Source organism: Bufo gargarizans, chromosome 1 (assembly GCF_014858855.1).
Source record: "Bufo gargarizans isolate SCDJY-AF-19 chromosome 1, ASM1485885v1, whole genome shotgun sequence".
NCBI classification, from domain to species: domain Eukaryota; kingdom Metazoa; phylum Chordata; class Amphibia; order Anura; family Bufonidae; genus Bufo; species Bufo gargarizans.
Genome location: NC_058080.1, coordinates 180,697,244 through 180,722,711, shown reverse-complemented (window position 1 = coordinate 180,722,711; position 25,468 = coordinate 180,697,244). Strand labels below are relative to the sequence as shown.

At 44.6% G+C, this 25,468-nt stretch overlaps 1 protein-coding gene across 3 annotated transcripts in view; it reads right to left on the bottom strand.

Annotated features, from left to right (window-relative positions):
* SH3D19 (SH3 domain containing 19) overlaps positions 1-25,468 on the bottom strand; it is a 117,334-nt gene that overhangs the window by 21,243 nt on the left and 70,623 nt on the right. For all 3 annotated transcript variants that reach the window (XR_006390745.1, XM_044300357.1, XM_044300359.1), the window contains exons 8-11: positions 23,693-23,800; positions 5,188-5,288; positions 5,017-5,075; positions 4,539-4,788 (exon numbers count right to left, since the gene is read on the bottom strand). Coding sequence is in view for 2 of the 3 variants with exons in the window: in XM_044300357.1 (XP_044156292.1) it covers positions 4,539-4,788; positions 5,017-5,075; positions 5,188-5,288; positions 23,693-23,800 (518 nt within the window). In the remaining variant the exon portion in view is untranslated. The remainder of the gene's footprint in view (positions 1-4,538; positions 4,789-5,016; positions 5,076-5,187; positions 5,289-23,692; positions 23,801-25,468) is intronic.

Genomic DNA, 25,468 nt, shown 5'->3' with positions numbered 1-25,468 from the left:
AGGCAGCAGGGGGCAGTCATGTACACAGTTTTTCAGTGTATTCTAACCTGAAGCGTCCCCATCACCATGGGAACGCCTCTGTGTTAGAATATACTGTCGGAAATGAGTTTCACGATGTAGCTGATATCCGACAGTATATTCTAACATAGAGGAGTTCCCATGGTGATGGGGACGCTTCAAGTTATGTTCGGGTGTCCGCCTGGTCGTGCGGAGGCAAGCGGATCCGTCCAGACTTATAATGTAAGTCAATGGGGACGGATCCGTTTGAAGATGACACACTGTGGCTCAATTTTCAAACGGATCCGTCCCCCATTGACTTTCAATGTAAAGTCTGGACGGATCCGTCTGAGGCTATTTTCACACTTTAGAAATGTTTTAACAATATAATGCAGACGGATCCGCTCTGAACGGAGCCACCGTCTGCATTATGAACACAAGTGTGAAAGTAAAGGGACTCCTGACTTTACATTGAAAGTCAATGAGGACGGATCCGTTTGCAATTGCACCATATTGTGTCAACGTCAAACGGATCCGTCCCCATTGACTTGCATTGTAATTCAGGACGGATCCGTTTGGCTCCGCACGGCCAGGCGGACGCCAAAACGACTTTTTTTTCATGTCCGTGGATCCTCCAAAAATCAAGGAAGACCCACGGATGAAAAAACGGATCACGGACCCCGTTTTTGCGGACCGTGAAAAAAAACTGTTGTGTGCATGAGGCCTTAGTCATGCTTTAATCTGCAAGAAACCTTGTGTAGATTTGACTCAAAATAGCTAGATGTATAGTATCCTGTGCATAAAACATAGCAAGCTTTTTTATGAAACCTGTGTTAGGATACTTTCACTCTAGAGTTTTTGCTGGATCCGGCAAGGTTCAGCAAAAACGCTTCCGTTACTGATAATACAACTGTCTGCATCAGTTATGAACGGATCCGGTTGTATTATCTTTAACATAGCCAAGCCGGATCCGTCATGAACTCCATTCAAAGTCAATGGGGGACAGATCCGTTTTCTATTGTGGCAGAGAAAACTGATTCGTCCCCATTGACTTGCATTGAGGTAATGTCGGATCCGTCTTGCATCTGCATCCCAGGACGGAAAGCAAAATACAACATGTTGCAGTTTGCTCTCCGGTCTGGGAACGCAACTAAATGGAACGGAATGCATTTTGGAGCATTCAGTTCTGTTCAGTTTTGTCCCCATTGACAATGAATGGGGACAAAACTGGAGCGTTTTATTTTTTCCCCGTATTGAGCCCCTATGATGGATCTCAATACCGCAAAACTTAAACGCTAGTGTGAAAGTAGCCTAAAATGGAATTTATCACTTATATTTTTCACCGGTCAAAACCACATTTTCTTTTTTAATGTTTTTATTTTGCTATTGTAGATTTTATAATTCTATTTCATAAACACGATTAATGGGGCAGCCATCTTGCTGTTAACAGCATTTAGATATATGCTTTATAGCAGTCACCATGGGCCAGAGACACAATAGACTTGAGGAGGCTCATTGACTTCTGAGATAGTTTTCTAGGCACAATCTGTGCAGAGGTCATTGTACAGGGAAGGAGTGGATAAGCTTTACCTATCACCTTGGGTGAATTGTGGATCCTGTGTTATCTATATATTCAGGTGCTATCTATCATTGTAAACCTGTCTGTCATAAGGAGATATCGGCTAAAAAGTGATCTCCATGGAACTGGAATTATCTGCCCATTATTAGGCTTCATAGCCAGGGAAACTTCAGGGTTTTCGGATTTTTTCATAGTGAAATGGAAAAAATAAATAAAATTCAGATCTTACATCAGTATGGTACAGACTTCCAGTTATGATTCCTATCCGGTGTTGGACATAAGTCCTGTTGACCCCTTAAGGACACAACTTTGGGCCTTACAGGGGTTGCCCAAGTTATATTAAACATTTTATTACATGGTATAAAATAAAAAGATAATCCTCTACCCTATAACTTTTTCTTCCCATTCTTTGTATACAAGACTGCAATGGTGACATTGAGGTATATGGCAAGTGACTGCTGCACTAGGAATGACGCTGGAGAAACAGGTGAGCATAGGATTATTTTTTCTATTATACCATGTACTGGCATGCAGCAAAGTTTAATGTAACTCAAACACCACCTTTAAGGACGGCAACATTGTAATTTTTTCATCAATGTATCTGTATAAGGGCTTCATTTTTATGGGATGATTTAGGACTTTCAACTGCATCTCTTAGTTTTGATCTCCCACCGACCAAATACAGAGCACAAAGAGCAATTTTACCATTGCCTCTTGGGTTTTGCTTTATATAATTCAAAATGCTGTATTAATTGCATGCCATCTTTCTTTCTCGAGTCTCGAGTTGTTACAATTACGACAATACCTTTTCTATGTTTTACTAATTTTGCACAATAAAGATACTTTAAAAAGAATAAAGAAATCATTTATTTTCTGTTGCCCCCTTCTGAAAGCCATGACACTTTATTTCAGACTGTTAACAGAGCTGTATCAGGGGATATTTTTTGCAGGAACAGGAATTGAAGAGTATCCATTGGTACCATTTTTGGGTACATAGGACTTTTATTCCTTTTTCTGGGAGAGAGGATGAGTACAGCGTTCATCTTGCGGGATAAATCATGTTAAAGGGGTATTCCAGTAACACCAAGTTGATCTTATGTTATTGTTGCTTTGCCTTGTTTTCTCTAGGAAATAAAAAACCTTTGTAGTCCAACCTGGGTAATGTTTACTCTGCATTTCCACAGGTTACGAAATGTAGTCATTCGCATACATTCTTTGCAAACTGACACGACCATGCTCATGAAGGGGTTCAGCTCTGCTAGCAGCTAGCGAGAGGGCAGAGATTGTGAACATGTACAAGGACAACAGTGCTGCTGGGGATTATGGGAAATGTAGTTTAAGGAGTGACCAGTAAAGTGGCCATGACACCCTACACTAGCAATGGACAGTAGGGGGAGTTAACATGTTGAATAAAATGGAAACAGGGAATCTTTGGAAGGAGCATCCCATATGCAGTAAGGATAGTGTGTTTAAAAAATAAAATAAAAATTAGGATATGCAACTTGAATACCCCTTTAATTTTTTACTACGGATGATTACAGTTCCGGTGATACCAATTATGTGTACTTTAATGTTTTGATTTTTTTCCATAATAAGTCCTCCGGCAGGGCATAATAGGCTCACACAAGGCAGACCTGGGTACTGAGATTTTTATGCATTCCCCTCCCTCTGTCTAACCACAGATGCCATGGTCGCAACTGAACAAGGCATCTAATGGATTTTATTCTGGGCAATTACATCCAATCCATGTTTTAGCAGCAGAGTGTCATCTGTAATGCACACAGGTTCTGCCCTCCCCATCCCTATCTGTACATTTACAGCAGTAGGTCAGCGCCATAACTGTACAGTACAACAATGGCCATCGTATGATTTCTTGGCAACTATACCACCCAGCATGTAGTAGCCCATCTTCACATCCAAAGTCAGATTCGCCAGGAAAGAATCCCTGAGGGCCAAATGGGGCCAGCAAAGCCACTGATTGCAACCCCAGTCATGTTGGGCAGAAACACAGCTGATTATTGCTGTAATAAAACAACGATTACATTTTTATATGTAGGTTTTTTTATACCATTTTTTCCATTGAATAACATATGATCGTGACCCTCAACATGGTGGAATATAAAAGTTTTAATATTATTTCAACAAAAACTAATGAAGATATTTTCTGACATTGTTTAGCAAAATACCCAGCGAGATGAGAAGAAACAGAATAGTACAGCATATTCTACTCTTTTATCCATTGCTGTGGAATTTACATGAAAACATAGGTCAGGAGCAAAAAATCTAAATTCTGTTTAAAACCCTTTCCCTTGTGCTGCAGAGTAAACAATGTGACCCTGACCAATGTATACTTTTGCCTGCATCAGAACTGCCTTGTGGTTTACATCTACTGATAAAATTCCAGTCAGAATATTTTTATCTTCAATTTCTGTGATAGAAACAACTGAACTACCAGCAAAAACATATACAGACTGCCCTTACCAGCAACAAAAAAAAAACAATCCCCTTGATTTCCTAGGGTATAGCAGAATGATCACATCCGTTGAATGATTAAAGGCTCTTTTACAGGGGCCAATAATTCATTCCTGATCAGTTCCACATATAAACTTACCCAGTGGTCAGCTGACAAATGAGAAAATGCTGCTTTGTCATTGATCGCGTCTTTTATGACTGTTTGTCGGCAGCGCACCTCCCTGCGATAAGGAAGGGATGTGCTGCCAGCAAGCAATGTACTTTATGAGGGGGAAGGATTGATCGAATGAATGCAAGAAGGGATGTTTATTCAAAACCCTCCCAATAGAAAAAATAACCCATCTATAAAGCACCTCTTTCTACCTCAGAGCAGGAAATCCCTGCATCAGTACACAATGATTCTGCTAGTAGGATACAAATGTTTCGATCAGTTGAATACATGAAACGTAAACTATTATAGAAGAGACAATTGGTATCACAAGGGCCTCACCGTGTACTTATTATATAGAGGATGTCCAGGTTTAGGTCGAGGAGGTAGATCTGGTTGCTGTCTTTTTAACACTTGACTTTTTGATCTGTTGAGGCCAGATGAGTTATGTTTTGCACCTATGCCCACATCAGAGGTTGATCGGGGAAAGGCATCTCGATTTGAGGCATTTTTGGAGATTTTAGGGGGCGGAGGTCTTCCAGGTGGTCCTTTCTGTGGCTGTGGAGTGTCCATCACTTTAATACCAATTGGTCTAGATCAGAATAGAGAGTAAAATTAAGTAATAAAGTAAAAAAAAGAACATGAAATGCATAAGAAAATGGCCAGGAATAAAATGTGGCACAAGGAAATCAGTACAACACTGAGGTTCTGATTTCCCTCTTTTTCTAGTTAATATGAAATGGAAACTTTAGAAGAATGACAAATGTACAATGGCACACTTGATCAAAACACCCATTAGGTCATCTTGATGCATCCCTACCTGGTAGGTAGTACCGGCTTAAAACAAGTCTCTTCTGCATTGTCAAATTGTTCCCAGTCCTGAAAAAGACAAAGAGTACTCAACTGTATAAATTAATCCTGGACATTTCAGAAACAGTGCCATCATATATCAGAAGACAAAAGCTGCAATAAAGAAATACATGAAACCTACCTTTCTGACTGTAGGACGTGCCCTTGCACTTGGTTTATTGTATAGGCTCCCAACTGGTTTTTCAGTAGGAAGAGGTGGAGGCGTCTGAAGTTCTTCACATGCTGTAAGCGGAGAATACTATTACACTACTTTATTAGGTATTGAGATACTTGAAGAGTGGAGTACATTGGAGAGCGACTTCACACATGCAGCCACATCTCCTGTATAAACACAGGATCCCCTTTTTGCGGATTTTGGAGGTTTCAGCTAATGGACCCACCCTGGAGAACAGATATTTATGACATCTATACATGTTCATTGTATGAAAACACATTTAAATGTAAGAAGACAGATATTTGCATGAAGCACAGGCAGGAGGAAACACCATATGTGCAACCTGTGGAGCTCCCCAGTGGCCCAGGGAGGGTGGAGCCTACTGTCATTCTAAAAGGAGCTTCTACTATGTCTATTAGATTGCCTTGAAGGCACTGAGCTGCATTTCCATTATTAGTGGACTGTAAAAGACACACAATATATTATATACACACATATATATACACACACACACACACACACATACGGTGGATATAAAAAGTCTACACAGCCCCGTTTAGACAAAGATAAATCATTTCAGAACTTTTTCCACCTTTAATGTGACCTATAAACTGTACCACTCAATTGAAAAACAAACTTAAATCTTTTAGGTGGAGGGAAGAAAACAAAACAAAAAACAAAACAAAAAAACGTGGTTGCTTAAGTGTGCACACCCTCTTATAACTGGGAATGTTGCTGTGTTCAGAATTAAGCAATAACATTCAAAATACTGTTAAATATGAGTGCCTCTGATTAACCCCAAATAAAGTTCAGCTGCTCTAGTTGGTCTTTCCTGAAATTTTCTTGTTGCATTCCACAGCAAAAGCCATGGTCCACAGAGAACTTCCAAAGCATCAGAGGGATCTCATTGTTAAAAGGTATCAGTCAGGAGAAGGGTACAAAATAATTTCCAAGGCATTAGATATACCATGGAACACAGTAAAAACAGTCATCATCAAGTGGAGAAAATATGGCACAACAGTGACATTACCAAGAACTGGACGTCCCTCCAAAAGTGATGAAAAGACAAGAAGAAAACTGGTCTGGGAGGCTACCAAGAGGCCTACTGCAACATTAAAGGAGCTGCAGGAATATCTGGAAAGTACTGGCTGTGTGGTACATGTGACAACAATCTCCCGTATTCTTCTTATGTCTGGGCTATGGGGTAGAGTGGCAAGACAAAAGCCTTTTCTTACGGAGAAAAACATCCAAGCCAGGCTACATTTTGCAAAAACACATCTGAAGTCTCCCAAATGCATGTGGGAAAAGGTGTTATGGTCAGATAAAACCAAGGTTGAACTTTTTGGCCATAATTCCTAAAGATATGTTTGGCGCAAAAACACCACCATACCCACAGTGTAGCTTCTGCTAGAAAGCTGAACCTAAAGAGGAACTTGATCTTTCAGCATGACAACAACCCAAAGCATACATCCAAATCAACAAAGGAATGGCTTCACCAGAAGAAGAATAACGTTTTGGAATGGCCCAGCCAGAGCCCAGACCTGAATTCAATAGAAAATCTGTGGGGTGATCTGAAGAGGGCTGTGCACAGGAGATGCCCTCGCAATCTGACAGATTTGGAGTGTTTTTGCAAAGAAGCGTCAAAATGTGCCATGCTGATAGACTCATACCCAAAAAGACTGAGAGCTGTAATAAAATCAAAAGGTGCTTCAACAAAGTATTAATTTAAGGGTGTGCACACTTCTGCAACCATTTTATTTTATTTTTATATTTTTTTCTTCCCTCTACCTAAAAGATTTTAGTTTGTTTTTCAATTGAGTTGTACAGTGTATAGGTCACATTAAAGGTGGAAAAAGTTCTGAAATTATTTATCTTTGCCTAATTTTTTTTACATCACAGGGGCAGAGGTGTGTAGACTTTTTATATCCTATATATATATATTATATATATATATATATATATATATATAAAAATATATAAAATGTCCAGACTCTCAAACACTTTATTCACTCCTGTGGTTGCAATGTTTTAAGCTCATTCACAGTGTCTCATTTTAAGCTATGAGCTAAAATGTGACTAGTGTTGAGTGAACTTGCGTACAAAGTTTAGGTTATCCAAGAATTCCGTTATGGATTTCGCTACCATGGACCATAAGTGTCCATTCACACGTCCGCAAATTGCGTATCTGCAAAACACAAACACTGGCCATGTGAGTTACACATTTTGTGGACCGCACTTGGCCGGCACTATGATAGAAATGCCAATTCTTCTCCATAGCTGCGGACAAGAATAGGAAATGCTCTATTTTTTTTGCTGGGCCGCGGAACGGAAGTGCAGCTGCGGACAGCACATGGTGGTGCTGTCCGCATCTTTTGTGGTCCCATTGAAAATAAATGGGTCTGCACCACTTCTGCAAAATTGCGGAACGCATGCAGACCCATTATGCAGACGTGTGAATGGACCCTTAGTTATGGTCCTTGGTAGCCATAACAGAATTCTTACAGAACCTGAACCTTGTACGCCAAACTTGAAAGAAAAGTTCACTAATCCCTAGTTGCGACCTCAAGGGTGAATAAACTGTTCTTCTTTTCACTCATTTTTCGTGAGTGCTGTCATTTTTTTAAATTCTTATATTGTCCTGGATTTGTTGCCGGATCCATTGGCATGCACCTCCATATTGATATTTGGCCTGATGTGCTGCCATTGAGATATATATATATATATATATCACTGGAGTGCCAGCGGCTGAAGGGCGATCCATCAAGCCCAAAAATACAAAAAATAAAGAAACTCTGCAGCACTTCCATGAATGTGCGTTTATTCACCCGGTATCATGTGACGTTTCAGTCCTCTCAGTGGGACTGAAACGTAGCGTGATACCAGGTGAATAAACGCACATTCTGGTCTTCTGGTGAAGGTGAATGCTATTACACCCAACAGCAATGCAGCATTTTAGCTCTCTCAATGGAGCCTTTGTCAAGATATATATATATATATATATATATATATATATATATATATATATATAAAAAATATATATATAAAAATATATAATAGTATGCAAAAATGAGCAGCACTCCAACGCAGGATAAAATAAAATCCCCAATTTTTTTATTTACACATGGTGTAGCGACATTTCGTCTCTACAATTGAAAAAGGCTCAACTGCAGAGCCGAAACGTCGCTACACCATGGGTGAATAAAATTTTTGGGGATTTTATTTTATCCTGTGCTGGAGTGCTGCTCTTTTTTGCATACTATATTTGGGTAAGCTTTAGTCCCCAGAGCGTGCACCCGGCTATTTCAAATTTAGATCGGTGCTGCCTCCCATTTTGTCTTTACTATATATATATATATATATATATATATATATATATATATATATATATATATACACATACACACACACACACACACATACATGCATACACATACGGTATATATATATATATATATATATATATATATCTACCTATACCGTATTTTTCGCCCCATAAGACGCACTTTTTCTTCCCCCAAAATGGGGGAGAAATGCCCCTGCGTCTTATGGGGCGAATGTTGCCAGTTTGACATCGCAAGCTGCGATGTAGAGCGAGCGGGGACTCGGGGAGGGACTGGGAGGAGGAGCTGGGGGCTGGCAATAGCAGCGGGGCGGTGCAGTCAGTGTAGTATAGCACCGCCCCGCCGCTCCGGTATGCTAATATAATATTTCATATTGAATTAATAGTTATTAAACTTGCCCCCTCAGTCCTATTACTACCTTACATCCTAATCGATGCTGTAACGGCGGTGTAACTCTTGTCACGCGCCTGCGCCGCCTACTTTATGAATGAAGCAGGCGGCGCAGGCAAGTGACGTCAGTGAGAGACGCGCCGCCCGTCCTGCCTGCCTGAATTCTACACCAGCGATTAGGATGTAAGGTAGTAATAGGACTTTGGGGGCAAGTTTAATAACTATTAATTCAATATGACATCTGATATTTGTATGGCGGCGGCGGGGGGGCGGGAGGGGGTGGGGGGGCAGTTTGCGATCTGTGGATGGCACAGTTATGTCAGTGTCAGTCATCCACAGATCCCCCCATAACAGTGTCCGTCATCCACAGATCCCCCCCATAACAGTGTCCGTCATCCACAGATCCCCCCTATAACAGTGTCCGTCATCCACAGATCCCCCCTATAACAGTGTCCGTCATCCACAGATCCCCCCCATAACAGTGTCCGTCATCCACAGATCCCCCCCATAACAGTGTCCGTTATCCACAGATCCCCCTATAACAGTGTCCGTCATCCACAGATCCCCCCTATAACAGTGTCAGTCATCCACAGATCCCCAGTAATGGTGCCATCCACAGACCACCATTAGTTCCAAACCCACCAAACACACAGCACACCTTTTGGTTAAAAATATTTTTTTTCTTATTTTCCTCCCCAAAAACCTAGGTGCATCTTATGGGCCGGTGCGTCTTATAGGGCGAAAAATATGGTGTATATATATATATATATATATTAGGGTTATTCCCGCAGTATATAAATCTTTTGGTAGAGTTAGTTGTGCATTCTGTGTGTGTGTACGGTATATATTATATATATTACAATTTTTGTGAGGCAAGGTAACCAGAAAATGACTGTTCTGGCACAGTTTTTATTTTTTTACAATGTTCACCTGACAGAGTAGATAATGTGATATTTTTATAGAGCAGGTCGTAACGACACGGCGATACCTAATGTCTATTTTTTGGGGGGGGATTTGCACAATAAAAATTGTGTTTCCCATTTCTGAAAGCCATATTATATTATTTTTTGAGCGACTGTCTTAGGTAGGGTCTCATTTTTTGCTGGAAGAGATGATGGTTTGATTGGTACCATTTTGGGGCACATATGAATTTTTGATCGCTTGGTATTATACTTTTTGTGATGTAAGGTGATAAAAAAATTGCTTTTTTTGGCACATTTATTTATTTATTTTTTTACGGTGTTCTCCAGAGGGGTTGGATCACATACTATTTTTATACATCAAGTTGTTATGGACACAGTGATGCCTAATACAGTATCTCACAAAAGTGAGTACACCCCTGATACTTCTATAAATATTGTATTATATCTTTAAATGGGACAACACTGAAGATATGACACTTTGATCCAATGTGAAGTAGTCAGTGTACAGCTTGTATAGCAGTGTACATTTGGTGTGTCCTCAAAATAACTCAACACACAGCCATTAAAGTCTGATAGAAATAGCTAGCGGCTTCTCCTACTGTCTTAGACTATGGACTGGTGCACACCTCTCAGTATCCACCAATACTGAAGAAAACTGTATTGAAAAGTAGAAATAGAACGAGGGGCACTCAATACCTAGCGGAGTATGGACATCAATACAACCGAGCAGGTATTGAAAAATGTCTCTCTTTACACTATATATATATATATATATATATATATATATATATATATATATATATATATGTATTATAGCCTAGGATCATACAAACATAAATCAATATAAATCCATAAAACATTAAAACAATAGAGCATAGGGACCTCTACAGAGACTCTAGTTCCTTGGTTCAAAGAAACCCTCTATAGAGCTTTCTATTCTTAACTCCTGCACAAAAAAAGGCTCCTACTATGTGGCGCATACATCGTGCAGTCTCTGTTAAGTTTATATCAATTCCACATGGATCACTATCATTGTGTAGTGCACCAACTTTTTAGTGGGTATATATGCGTATAGCACTGTTTTAAACTTTGGCTTGTCCTCAGATACCATCCTTTATAATTGAATGAGCTGTAGTTAAGAGCTCTGGTTTAAAGGAGCTCTAATTGAATAAACTATAGTTCGGACCCTTCATATGAGGTGTAGCCAGTGCTCTATTTGGGTCGACAGTCAGATGTAAAACACTATCCTATTAGAAGCGCTGTGGGTTCGGTGCTTTTGCCACTCCATGTTGTTACAGCCCACAGCCCTCACACTGTAAATGATTAACTTCCTACACAGTGTCCCATATGGTCTGCAGTGATGCAATATGATGGAAGTAATAGCAGTGTGCTGGGTCCTAATGCCCGGACCAGAGATGTAGCAGTGCTGGGCAAAATGCTGTCAAATGTAAAACTGCAGATCTCAAGAGTCTTTTCACAAAAGGTCTTCTCACTGTTCAGTACCAGACATGTTTCGGGGCTGACATGCCCCTTACTCAGTGGTTGAACAGTAAGTGTCAAGAGCTCCCTTTTATATGGTACACAGGGGGGAGCAATGGTTGCTGGGACAGTGAGTTGACCATAAGACCCAGACCTGGATTCCTCCTTTTGGGATAGCACTTTTCATATATTTAAAAGTCCATATATGTGGAATATTCCAACTTTTACAACATAAGCAATGTATGTAAAATATATAAATATAAAAGAATTTGTAAATAAATAAAAAATAGACGTATATAAAAAATATATAAATATATATGTATGACACCCCCAAAGGCTGTCCTATTGGTCAAAAGTGCATATGTGGTTTCTATTAATCAAAAACGCAAGTGTGTTTTTTCTGTGCGACTTTTCATATATTGTTTAGTCAAGCGATATTACTGGAGTATCTGTAGAGACTCATGGATGATGAGGAACGAGAAGGAGGTGGGGATCAAATGAGGAATCAAATGAGCAGACGAGAGGCTGGATCAGGGGTTGGATACCTATCGGGGAGGAGAGATCGGGGTGCTGATAGACAGCCAGACCTCGATGTCGCGTCCCCAACAGACATCCGCCCCAATAGGCCTATAGAAATCCAAACATCTCTATCTCCGCATTTAAGCCTTTTGGAATCAAGGTATCAAAGTCAAATATTCTTTTGGACTCAATTCTGGACATATGTGATATGTGACTCCCTCCCCACCAAGGCCTCTTGACCTTTTCTAATGCCATATAGGACAGGGTAGAGGGGTGACAATTGTGTCGTTCCTTAAAATCAGAATGCAACTCATATCCATTTCTAATATTTGCTACATGCTCCGCTATCCTCTTTTTGAGGGTCCTCTTCGTTCTCCCAATGTACTGCTTTTAGCAAGAGCATTGTAAGAGGTATATGACATCTGTAGAGTCACATGTCAACACTTCTTTGATATCCATACTAAATGTGCTTTGTGTGAAAGCTACTTTAGATTTTTTTTTGGGGGGGGGAATGAAGTGACTCTACAATTTGAACAATTTACACATCTGTAAAAGAGGTTTCTTTAAACCAAGCATAAGAGGCTCTATAGAGGTCCCTATGCTCTATTGTTCTAATGTTTTATGGATTTATATTGAGTTTATGTTTTATTGATTTATGTTTGTCTGATCCTATGTTCTTATGTTATATGTCATTTTACAAGTAAAGAGTGACATTTTTCAATACCTGATAGTTTTTTATTGATTTCCATACGCCTCTAGTTATTGAGTGCCCTCGTTCCATTTCTGCTTTTCATACACAGCCATTAATGTCTGAACCGCTGGCAACAAAATTAGCTATTTTCCCTCCCAGGTGTCATGTGACTCATTAGTGTTATAAGGTCTCAGTTGTAAATGGTAAAGTAAGTGTGTTAAATTTGGTGTAATCGCTCTCACACTCTGTCATACTGGTCACTGGAGGTTCAACATGGCACCTCATGGCAAATAACTCTCTGAGGATCTGGAAAAAAAAATTGTTGCTCTACATAAAGATGGCCTAGGCTATAAGAAGATTGCCAACACCCTGAAACTGAGCTGGAGCATGGTGGCCAAGACCATACAGTGGTTTAACAAGACAGGTTCCACTCAGATGTGGCCTCGCCATGGTAAACCAAAGAAGTTGAGTGCATGCGCTGAGCGTCATATCCAGAGGTCGTCTTTTTAAACTAGACATATGAGTGCTGCCAGCATTGCTGCAGAGGTTAAAGGCGTGGGGGAGGGGGTCATCCTGTCAGTGCTCAGACCATATGCTGCACAATGCATCAAATTGGTCTGCATGATTGTCATCCCAGAAGGAAGCCTCTTCTAAACATGATGCACAAGAAAGCCCACAAACAGTTTGCTGAAGACAAGCAGATTAAGGACTTGGATTACTGGAACCATGCCCTGTGGTCTGATGAGACCAACATAAACTAATTTGGTTCAGATGGTGTCAAGCATGTGTGGCGGCAACCAGGTGAGGAGTTCAAAGACAAATATGTCTTGCCTACAGTCAAGCATGGTGGTGAGAGTGTCATAGTTTGGGGCTGCATGAGTGCTGCCAGCTGTGGGGAGCTACAGTTCATTGAGGGATCCATGAATGCCAACATGTACTGTGACATACTGAAACAGAGCATGATCCCCTCCCTTTTTGAAACTAAGCTGCACAGTAGTATTCCAACATGATAACGACAGCAAACACACCTCCAAGATGACCACTACCTTGCTAAAGAAACTGAGGGAAAAGGCGCTGGACTGGCCAAGCATGTCTACAGACCAAAACCCTATTGAGCATCTGAGGGGCATCCTCAAAAGTAAGGTGGAAAAGCGCAAGATCTTTAACATCCACCAGCTCCGTGTTGTCATTATGGAGGAGTGGAAGAGGATTCCAGTGGCAACCTGTGAAGCTCTAGTGAACTCCATGCCCAAGAGAGTTAATTGAGTGCTGGAAAATAATGGTGGGCACACAAAATATTGACACTTTGGACACAATTTGGCCATTTTCACTTAGGTGTGTACTCACTTTTGTTGCCAGCGGTTTAGACATTAATGGCTATGTGTTGATTTATTTTGAGAGCTCACTAAATTTACACTGTGATACAAGCTGTACACTGAATACTTTACATTGTATCAAAAGAGTCATTTTTTGGGGGGCGATTGTAGGTAGGGGCTCATTTTTGGCGGGATGAGATGACCGTTTGATTGGTACAATTTTGGGGTACATATGACTCTTTTGATCAGTTTTTATACCATGTTGTGGGAAGTGCGGTGGGCAACATTGCGATTCCATCATAGTTATTTTTTTTTTTATGGCGTTTACCATGCGGTAAAGGTACGTGATCCTTTTATAGATCAGGTGGTTACGAACGTGGCGATACCAAACATGTCTAGTGTTTTTTATTTTTTACATTTTTAACCAATTATATGTGCAGATATAGGAGGAAGTTCGTTTTTGGGTTTTTTTTTTCACTTTTTTTTTTTACACTTCTTTGACTCAGACCCACTTGGTTCTTGAAGATCCAGTGGGTCTGATGCCTCTACAATACACTGCAGTACACTGTATAGTGTACTGCAGTGTATTGTCACTCATAGTAAGCCTGATCAGGCTCAGCTATACCATGACTATCCAGATGCCTGTGAAGGTGTCCGGTTTCCATGGTAACCATAGCGACGCTGCCACAGCAGCGCAGCGGCCCATTCAAGCATCGGGCCACTGCCACAGCAGAGCAGCGGCCCTAAGGACTGCGGCATGAAAAGGGTTAAATGGCCAACATCGGTGCCCACCTGAAGCTGCCATACACAGTGCCCACCTGATGCACACATAGCTTTGCTACATGTCCATTACACAAATAGAACTAGAATTGTGAATAGAACTATTGTGTGCACATTACACACAGAAAACTGTACAATAGACTGGTTACACTGACATAGCTTTATACACACCTTCCATACATAAAGTACCTCTGCATTCTCCACCAGCACAGTCCTACACGGAGCCAGTGTTCCCCTAACTGCTCCTACACACATGACTGATCACATGACTGACATCACCACAGGTCCTGTAACCACAATGTAGTATTTAGTCCAGACTCTGGAGCTGCTCCTGGTGAGATGTCTGTGAGGAGTGGGGCTTCTCTGGAGTGTTCCAGACCTGGCAGCTTCTAATACAGCGCACCTAACTGGGAAGGGGGGGGGGGGGGGGTAGACAGTGCGAGCTTCCGTGTTACAGAAAATCCGTCAGATGACTGATTATCTGTAAACTCACTGAGAGCAGCCTGCTGTGCATAGGAAGCACAGCAGGCTATAGAACAAAAATGGGAAAAAAATGTAGATTATTATTATTATTTTTTTACAAAGGTATCCTTCAAGGACAAAATGGCCCGTATACAATTGTTGCAAAGGACCCTCTGCAGCCCGTTTCTGCCTCTGGTCACAGGTACCATTAAATATCTCTGAAACCTGGCCTTTTGTCACAGACGGAGCAAAACCTTCCAAGTCATAAAGGAGCAAATTTTGTTTCTTCAGCAGATTTTCTATGTGCATTGCAGTGTAATTACCTTTCCACTCACTGACCAAAAAATAAGGCACTTAGGAAGGAGTTGTTGGAATCGAACAAAACTTTATATGTGTGATTATAATGATGATATATGTAAGTGATTGAAATTGTCAACTGGGCAAATGTCTACAAGTGCATCACAGACGCATATCTAGTGGTCAACAATCTCTCACAGAGGTACACTACACGAAAGTAGCCTCTGAGAGACTTTTTATAGGGCAGCAGGAAAAGCCATTTTTCACCCTTCCAGCACATGCAGAGTTTTGCAGCAATCTAACATTTCTATATTGGAGCATTGTTTTTTTTGTCAGTGAAGGCAAATGCAACAGTAATGTAGTGTACGTTAGTCAGGAAACTTGAGCTGCTTTCCAAAATGTACAGTGTAGCTATCCAATGAGCCAAATACATCCACATCCTAAAATAACATTATATACACACCTACACACAAAGTATATATATTGTGACACAGTGAGAGGTTTGGTCTGGGTAAACAGGTATTTTCCTCCCAGAATGTGCTGCTGGGCTGATTTACAGCCAGGTGAGGTCAAATACCGATCCGGGTTCTGCCAGCACCTGGCTGTCCTTAAATAGGCATCTGGGCTCAGAAGCAAGGTCTCTGTGTTAGGATCTGGGAGCCTTGTGTCTGCATGAAGGCTTGCTATCTGTCTGGCATGAAAACAGGTTGGTGCTGCTATAGTCAAGGACTATTTGAGGCAGAATTGCCGCATTGTGTGAATTACCATCAACACTGCAAGGTGACTTTTTGCTTGTTTATGACTGCTTGTTTTGTCACTTGCTAAAGTGAGAATAAAACACTGAACTGTTCGATCCAAATAACTTGTTGTTGCCTCTATACTGCGTCCGCTAATCCTGTCTACCAGAGCGAGTCCCCCCTATGAACACTATTAAGCCATTTTTATTATTATTGATTGTTTTTTTATTTTATCTTCACAGATAAGTATGATGCTGCGGGCTGGAGAAGTGGGACGTACCCGTTGTGTTCCGTATTTGCCTACATATTTTCATTCAGTATATATGGCGGTTTCTGCTTCATTTACACTTTATCAGCCATATTTGTTATATTAGGCCACCTATTGTGTGTCCCATATTGAAGGTGTCCCCATTGGGGGATATTGGCCTCTATGTTATTTGTCCGCTGCGGATTCTGCCGCGCACATTTTTACATATTGTCCATCCGTGAGGTGAGTTGTATCTTTTTTAGCTGCATTCTCTCCTCTGTCCCCCATGGGTACACGATAGGGGACGCAGCATTTTTCCGGGTTGCGCTGTCTGGTCTAATACTAGGCTATGCGCACACACATTAGTAAGGCAAATGTATTTTTCTAATTTTTATTTATTTCCTGTGTGATGGCTGATCAAGTGTATTTCTCTTGCTCTTTTGCTATGCGCATATTTTCGCTGTTACATGTGTGAATAATTCACTATATCGCATCGCCAATGCGATTCAGCGTCTGCGCCGTGTTTCATAGGTAAGGAGTTTTACCACTTGCAAGATGGCCGACGAAGCTTCTCCATACTTGCACGCATGTCCCGGCTACGTCATCAGAGGAAGTCACAGCTTGATTCTCATGCGACTCAGCGCCTGCGTATTGCTTCCATCCGAACGCCGGACGTGGTGGTATTGGACATGTGCGGCGTATGTAGTGACACCTCCTTTTGGCAGCATCATATCTTCTCGCTCCTCCCACTAATTGTGCACCTGGTTGGTACTAATTGATTAATACACTTTCTCGCCCATTTTCCTTGGGGGACACAGACCTTGGGTATAGCTCAGCTCCCTAGGAGGCGTGACACTAAGTAAAACTGTTAAGCCCCTCCTCCATCAGCTATACCCTCAGCCTGGAGATAGAGGCTACCAGTTTTAGCTTAGTGTCCAAGGAGGCAAGACACTCCCTGCTACTGCAGGGCTGTTTTCTCCTTGTTATTTTTACTTTTTCTTCTAATTTTGTTATTTTATTTTTTCCTAGGGATACCAGAGACACATTAGACCTCTCTGCTCTCCCGGGGTTGAGCTGCGCCAGTGCCAACTTATCTGCACTGCTGCCTCCCCCACAGAAGCAATAGGAGGATCTGGGCAGCAATGGCTCCCCTACATCCCGCCAGCTAGGGGGTCGCCCGCACGCCAAGCCCCTCTTCCAGCTTCCTGCCACTGCGGTGCCAGTGGCTGAAGGGGCGACCCTGCTGGAAAGGACTGAGGGTGAAGACGTCGGACGGTGAGATGGCTATTCCAGCCCATACCCCGTCCCTATCTGCAGCATCTACCCCTCTGGGTAAGGGGGGCACCCGTGGTCGCTCATTCTGAGCGCTCATCTGCAGGACAATGCAGCACAGCAGCATCCTCAGCACCCCCACGCCGTTCCCCCCCCACGCTGCTATCTTTCTCCCCCCCCTCCCCCTCATTCGGGGCTGACTCCATTTTTCTCTTCTCTCTCTCCCCCTTCCCGCCGAGAACGGGGGGCGGGGCTTAGCGGTCCCGGCAGGGGGCGGGGCTTACGCGCGCGTCATTTTGGGGGCGGAGCTACGTTCTCCTTCACAGGAGACATTTCAAGCGCTGGATTGGGCGGAGCTTGTTCCCCGCGCTTTCTGCTGAGGTTTCCCGCGCTTCCTCACTCCTGACAGGAAGCTGGGACACGGTGGGGGACTCTAACCTCCTGTGTACATCGCTCGGCTTCTGTGGGCGCTCTCTGCTGCTCACTGCTGTTCACTGCTTCTCTGCTGCTGCTGATCTGGGCCATCTCCTGACGTTCTTCTGAGGCACTGGTAGGACAGTTAACCCTCTCCTAACCCTCCTGGTCATAGCTGCTATAACCCTTTGTGGTCTCTATATATTAGAGTACAACCACACTTCAGCATGTCAGATCCCACAGGTGCCCCCAAACCCTGGTACCATGCCTGTACCGCCTGTAAGGAACTTTTTCCGCGTGGGCAATCTGAGCCGCATTGCCTTGCATGTCAAGCCCCGGTGCAGGGCCCGCTTCCCGCTGCGCCCCCCGGTGCCTCTGAACCCCCTGACTGGGCTAGGTCTCTGTCTCAGGCGGTGGAAAGCCTTACACACGTAGTGGGCCGTCTCGTGGATAGACCGCCTCTCCCGCAGGCTGCCACAATCCCTGTCGCACCCGCTGGGACTACCGTTTCTGCCGCCCCCACTGGTTCCCTGCCTCCCAGCGAATCTTCCAGGGCCCGGCATACTCAGAAACGTTCAAGGGTTGAGCGCACATCTTCTCCAGATGCTTCGCTCTCTCCGCCATGCGTGCGAGCTCAGTCAAGTCTATCCTCTCAAATGGATACGCTTTCTGAGGGAGAACTGGCGGATTCGGACGTGGACATGGACTCAGAGCTTCCGTCCAAATTGGCGTCCGCGGTGGGGCATCTTGTCACTAGCATCCGTGATACCTTTCAGCTACACGATGACCCCCCCAGCTCTGAACAGGCCGGCGTGTCCTTTCTCCGCCCCAAACAGGCCTCCAAGGTTTTTCCCATACACGCTGATTTTTCTTCTGTGGTATCCAAGGCTTGGACTCGGCCTAACGTCCGCTTTATTACACCCAAAAAGCTGGACATTTGTTATCCCTTTCCAGCGGATTCTGTGACCACGTGGACATCCCCGCCTAAGGTTGATCCTCCCGTGGCTCGCCTGTCCAAAAGCACTACTATTCCTGTACAGGACGGATCTTCCCTCCAGTCTGTTGAGGACCGTCGTACGGAATCCCTCTCCAAGGCCATATTTACTGCCTCTGGTTCGGCCCTTAGACCGGTCTTTGCCTCCGCCTGGGTTGGCAAAGCGGTCTCTGAATGGGGTTGCAACTGGAACGGGAGTTAGGGTCGGACGTCACTGTTCAGGACCTCCGTTCCTTAGCCCAACTAATTGTTCAGGCCGGAAAATTCGTCTGTGAGGCCTCCCTTGATGCGGGTGCCCTCATTGCCCGTTCCTCTGCCCTGGCAGTTTCTGTCAGGAGGGAACTCTGGCTGAAGGTTTGGGCGGCGGACGCCACTTCCAAACGCTCTTTGGCCGGCCTACCATTCACGGGTTCCCGCCTGTTCGGAACCCGTCTGGACGAACTTATATCAGAGGCCACGGGTGGGAAGAGTACTCACCTCCCCCAGTCCAGGCCAATGGGCGCCCCCCGTGGTCGCGCTGGTTCGTCCCGTTTTCGGTCCTTTCGCAAGCCCACCGGGTCTAGACCCGCGGCCAGTTCTTCTTCCTCTGGCCCAGCCCAGGATAGACGCAAGAAGCCGTTTTTTCGGACGCAACCTACCTGGCGCAAGTCCCAGCCTGCACGGGCTCCCACAGGCCAGCAGCCCTCTGCCTGAAGGTGCGCCCCCACCCACCCGGGTGGGGGGCCGCCTTCTCCTATTCAGGAACGTATGGCGGGCCCACATCTCAGACGCATGGGCGCTCGAGATTGTATCTTGCGGATACAAAATCGAATTTGCGTCCATTCCGCCAGACCGTTTCTTCCGATCCCGTCCTCCGCGAGATCCCGTACGAGTGGCCGCCTTCTTCGCGGCCATTCACTCTCTAATGGACAAGGGTGTCGTCGCCCCCGTGCCTCCGACGGAAAGGTTCAGGGGGTTCTACTCGAACCTCTTTGTGGTTCCCAAGAAGGAAGGCTCAGTGCGTCCGATCTTGGACCTAAAACGCCTGAACCGTTTTCTCTGACTGCAGAGATTCCGGATGGAGTCTCTCAGGTCCGCAGTGGCCTCCCTGGAAAGAGGGGATTTCATGGCCTCAATCGACATTCAGGATGCATACCTCCACGTTCCGGTTGCTCCATGTCATCACCGCTTCCTGCGCTTCGCGGTGGGGGACGATCACTTCCAATTCGTCGCCCTTCCCTTTGGTCTGGCGACGGCTCCTCGAGTGTTCACCAAGGTCCTGGCCCCTGTCTTGGCCCTTCTACGTTCAAGAAGTGTTTTTCTTCTCCCATACTTGGACGACATCCTGGTCAAGGCACCCTCCTTCTCTCAGACATCCCGCAGTGTGGAACTCACTCTGGAGACCCTGACGCGGTTCGGTTGGATTATCAACCACCCCAAATCTTCCCTTACCCCCTCCAGACGGCTGATCTTCCTGGGGATGCTCCTGGATACAGAGTTGGCGGAGGTCCGCCTTCCGTCGGACAAGCGTCTGGCCCTTCGCGGGTCGGTTCGCAGTCTCCTCCGTCATCACCGCCCTTCCCTTTCGAAGCGGTGCCGTTCGCACAATTCCGATCCCGCACCTTTCAGAGGGCAATTCTGTCGGCCTGGGACAAATCACTGAGGAGTCTGGACAGGACCTTTCTTCTGCCTCCCCTGGCTCGGGCTTCCCGAGGCTGGTGGTTGCATATCCCTCTAAGGGGGAAGTCCTTCCTTCCACTGAACTGGCTGGTGATTACCACAGATGCCAGCTTACGGGGGTGGGGGGGGTTTTCCCTCCCCGGTCCGTCCAGGGCGTTTGGTCTCTATCGGAGTCCAGACTTCCAATCAATATTCTGGAACTGAGGGCGATTCTTCTGTCCCTCAGACACTGGACCCATCTGCTGAGGGGCCACCCTGTTCGGATCCAATCGGACAATGCCACGGCTGTGGCATACATAAACCATCAGGGAGGCACTCACAGCGCTGCAGCGATGCAAGAGGTGACCCTCATTCTCCTCTGGGCGGAGACGCACGTGCCGGCCTTATCTGCGATTTACATCCCGGGGGTGGACAACTGGGCGGCGGATTTCCTCAGCCGGTCCACCATCGACCCGGGAGAATGGTCCCTGCACCCAGAGGTGTTCGAAGCCCTTTGTCTTCGCTGGGGTCGCCCCGACGTGGACCTCATGGCCTCCAAATTCAACCACAAGGTCCCCCTATACCTGGCCAGGGCACGGGACCCGAAGGCATACGGCGCCGACGCGCTCGTCCTTCCGTGGCGCGAATTCTCCCTTCTGTACGTCTTTCCTCCTTTTCCCCTCCTGCCACGGGTTCTTCGGAGGATCGCTAATCGCCCCGATTCTAATCGCCCCGGATTGGCCCCGCCGGTCTTGGTACGCCGACCTAATGTTGCTGTTGGCAGACGCACCGTGGCCACTGCCCTCCAGGGAAGACCTTCTCTCTCAGGGACCGATCTTCCACGAGCATTTAGGCTCGCTACGTTTGACGGCGTGGCTATTGAGACCGCCGTCTTAACGCGACGGGGTTTCTCCGCGGACGTAGTCCGCACCATGATCCGGGCTCGTAAGCCCGTATCCTCTAGGATCTGCTATCGGGTTTGGAGGTCCTATCTGGGGTTCTGTGAGTCCCGGAGCATCCCACCTCTCCGGTTTTCTCTTCCCACAATCCTGTCCTTCCTCCAGTCGGGTCTGGACCTGGGGCTGTGCCTCAGTTCTCTGAAGGGTCAGATTTCGGCGCTGTCTATTCTTCTCCAGCGTCCCCTGGCCCCTCTAGGGCCAATTAAGACCTTTTACAAGGGGTGGCTCACTCTGTTCCGCCGTACCGCCCTCCAGTTCCTTCCTGGGACCTGAATGTGGTGCTCTCGGCGCTCCAATCAGCCCCCTTCGAGCCTTTACGGGAGGTCTCCCTTCGCCTTCTGTCCTGCAAGGTCATCTTTCTTGTGGCCGTCACGTCTCTCCGACGGGTGTCGGAGTTAGCGGCTCTTTCTTGCTCCGAGCCTTTCCTGATCTTCCACCAGGATAAGGTTGTGCTTTGGCCTGTCCCGACTTTCCTGCCAAAGGTGGTCTCCGCCTTTCACATCAATGAGGACATCGTCCTTCCGTCGCTCTGTCCCTCTCCTTCCCACCCCAGAGAACGGGAACTGCACCGTCTGGATGTGGTCAGGGCGTTGAGGATTTACTTGGAGGTCACCGGGTCCTTTCGGCATACGGACTCCCTGTTTGTGGTTCCGGAGGGTTCGCGCAAAGGGTTGGCGGTCTCCAAGGTGGCTATTGCCCGTTTCATTAAGCTGGCGGTGTCTGAGGCTTATCGAGCCAAGGGCAGACCTCCGCCTTTCGGCGTCACTGCTCATTCCACCAGAGCAGTCGGAGCTTCCTGGGCGCAGAGGCATCGGGCCTCGGCTGAACAGTTGTGCAAAGCAGCCACTTGGTCCTCTCTGCACACTTTCAAAAAGTTCTATAGGGTGCATACGCATGCATCAGCGGATGCTGCTTTGGGCCGCCTGGTTTTGCAGGCAGCGGTTTCCTGATGCTCTGGTGGTGTTCCGCCTTGGGTTTGTGGTCCCTCCCTTCTTGGACTGCTCTTGAACGTCCCAAGGTCTGTGTCCCCCAAGGAAAATGGGCGAGAAAAGGAGATTTTTGTATAACTTACCAGTTAAATCTCTTTCTCGCTCTTCCTTGGGGGACACAGCACCCACCCTTCTGTGTTTGGTTACAGGGTTATGGTCTGGCGCCCCGTTGGGTTGCTGGCTGGTTGTTTCCGTTATTGGTTGTTATCCTTTCACTACTTGGACACGCAACTGGTAGCCTCTATCTCCAGGCTGAGGGTATAGCTGATGGAGGAGGGGCTTAACAGTTTTACTTAGTGTCACGCCTCCTAGGGAGCTGAGCTATACCCAAGGTCTGTGTCCCCCAAGGAAGAGCGAGAAAGAGATTTAACTGGTAAGTTATACAAAAATCTCCTTTTTATGTCATTTTTTGTTTCACTTTATTATGTAATTTGTACACACCAGCGTTGTATTTTGATACTGATGTATATGACATTCATATCTATAGTCTACTTTTGTATATATGCACTATTTGTGCTTTTTCATATGCACTAATTGCACTTTATTGTCTATGTTTGCTAATTGATTACGTTGTGATGTAATAAGGGGTGGGATTATATATACCCCACTTTTACACTGTGTTCATTGCTTGAGAAAGGCTCTTGTATGAGCTGAAACGTTGTCATCCACATGGGTGAATAAACACCATTCATTTTACTTGGAGTGCTGTCCGTTTTTTTCTATCTATATCTATATATATATATATATATATATATATATATATATATATATATATATATATATATATATATTTTAGAGCAGATTTTTATTGAAATTACTGTGTATGTGTGTTTTAGTGAAAAACGGTTTACCAAACAACTGTCATGTGTCAGTGGATCAATATGTGTACTATGTGCTATGCCCAGGAAACAAAAACTGAGTGCAATGACATCACTCAGGAATAATATCCATACGTGTGATAATCCCCACATAATCATGATGTACCTCCTATTCAGAAGACAAAAAATATTTGTGCAATGCTCACATTTGCCAAGTTTGCCAGAAATCCGGATGACTGTAGGCTTTCTCAACACAGTAGGGGGAGCTGGCGGCTCCTTCTCAGCCTCATCCTTGGAAAACAGCTGGAAGGGATCTGAAGAGAGAAAAACATTTTCCCTTGAATCTGGAATGTGAACATAGTAACAGCAAAAACAGAGCCTTGAATCACTTACTGCTAACAATCGTGATTGTGCTGATACTGATAAAATTAAAGAAGACAAGGGGATTTTTCTATGACTACACTAAGTCACTTAGATGTGCCACAAGAGCCTGATTTGTGAAGATCTGCAAATGTCCCTGTTCTCTAAAGGCCAGATGTATGTTTCTAGTGCTTGCTCTAGGCCATATGTCCTCTGAGAACATTCAAAATCAATTATCTTAAAATCTATTGAAAACTTTAAGAAACTGAACATTTTAAGGACTCTCTTTGGACTATCCTCCTGTGTTAGAATGGTCCCTCCTCCTGTGGGACTCACTCGGGACTCCAAAGTAAACCGACAGCAGTCTACACGCTATTCAATGTTATGCACCTATCAAGAAAGTCATGGCATATCTTAACGATATGCTATAACGGTCCCAGATGGAACAACCCCTTTAAGTCTGATGTTATCTTTCATTTCAGCTTTCAGTCACGGAGCATGACATATCTACAAGGCTACACTGGAACAGAGATCCCAAGCTTGTCTGCTATGTGCAAAAGTTGTACTGGTCACATGACTGCCAAGTAGCCCTTTTATAAGCCACTTTGGAGTTAGAAGTTAGAATAGCCCAATGTAAGGGGGTATGTAGAGCTTCATGACTCCAAACTGATTTGGCTGGAGTCAGATTTTGAATAAAGTTTTTACACGTTGAAATGACCGGACTCATAAATAAATAGTGGTAGATCGCTTGTCTACCCAAAAGCTGTGAAAGCAACAATCTTAATATTTCTTAACAGTATTTTAGACTTTTTGAATGTTAAAAGAGAATCTGTCACCAGCGACCTCCCTATCAAACAGTTTGCATAGACCAGGCATCCTCAAACTGCAGCCCTCCAGCGGTTGTAAAACTACAACTTCCACAATGCCCTGCTGGAGGCGGATACCTGTGGGCTGTTCGGGAATGCTGGGAGTTGTAGTTTTGCAACAGCTGGAGGGCCGCAGTTTGAGGATACCTGGCATAGACATATAGCTGTGATTCACCTGATTAAAATGCAGTTTTTCTTTTGTTGATCCCAAGGTCCATTCCTGGGTTATGATACTTTTTCTTGATATGCAAATTACGTCTTTGGGTGCAACAAGGGCAATGGTGACACCCTTGTTGCACCAAATACCTAATTTGCATATTAAGAAAAAGTATCATAACGCAGAAATGGAGCTTCAAATCAACAAAAGAAAAATTGCATTTAAATTAGGTGAACCGCAGCTTTGTGGCTATGCAGTTTTATAGGAAGTTCGCTGGTGACAGATTCCCTTTAAGATACGCAGTCTTAAAGGAAATGTGTCACTCAAATTTTATCTGCCAGTTTTTATTTTCTGATTGCAGGTTTCTTTCTTCTATTTGCTGAACATGATTATGGAGGCGGCCATCTTGCCTGAGCTTTTCTTAACAGCATTTACACAGCATTAAAAAAAGAATAAATAAGCTTCGACAATCATCTATTGTGAATGGAGGATCCTGTCTTATCTATACACAGAGGTGATATCATTACAGGCAGGATTAGAAGGAGTTAACTGCAGTAAAAGTATAAACCAAGAAGTGATGCCAATTATTGGACATGGTG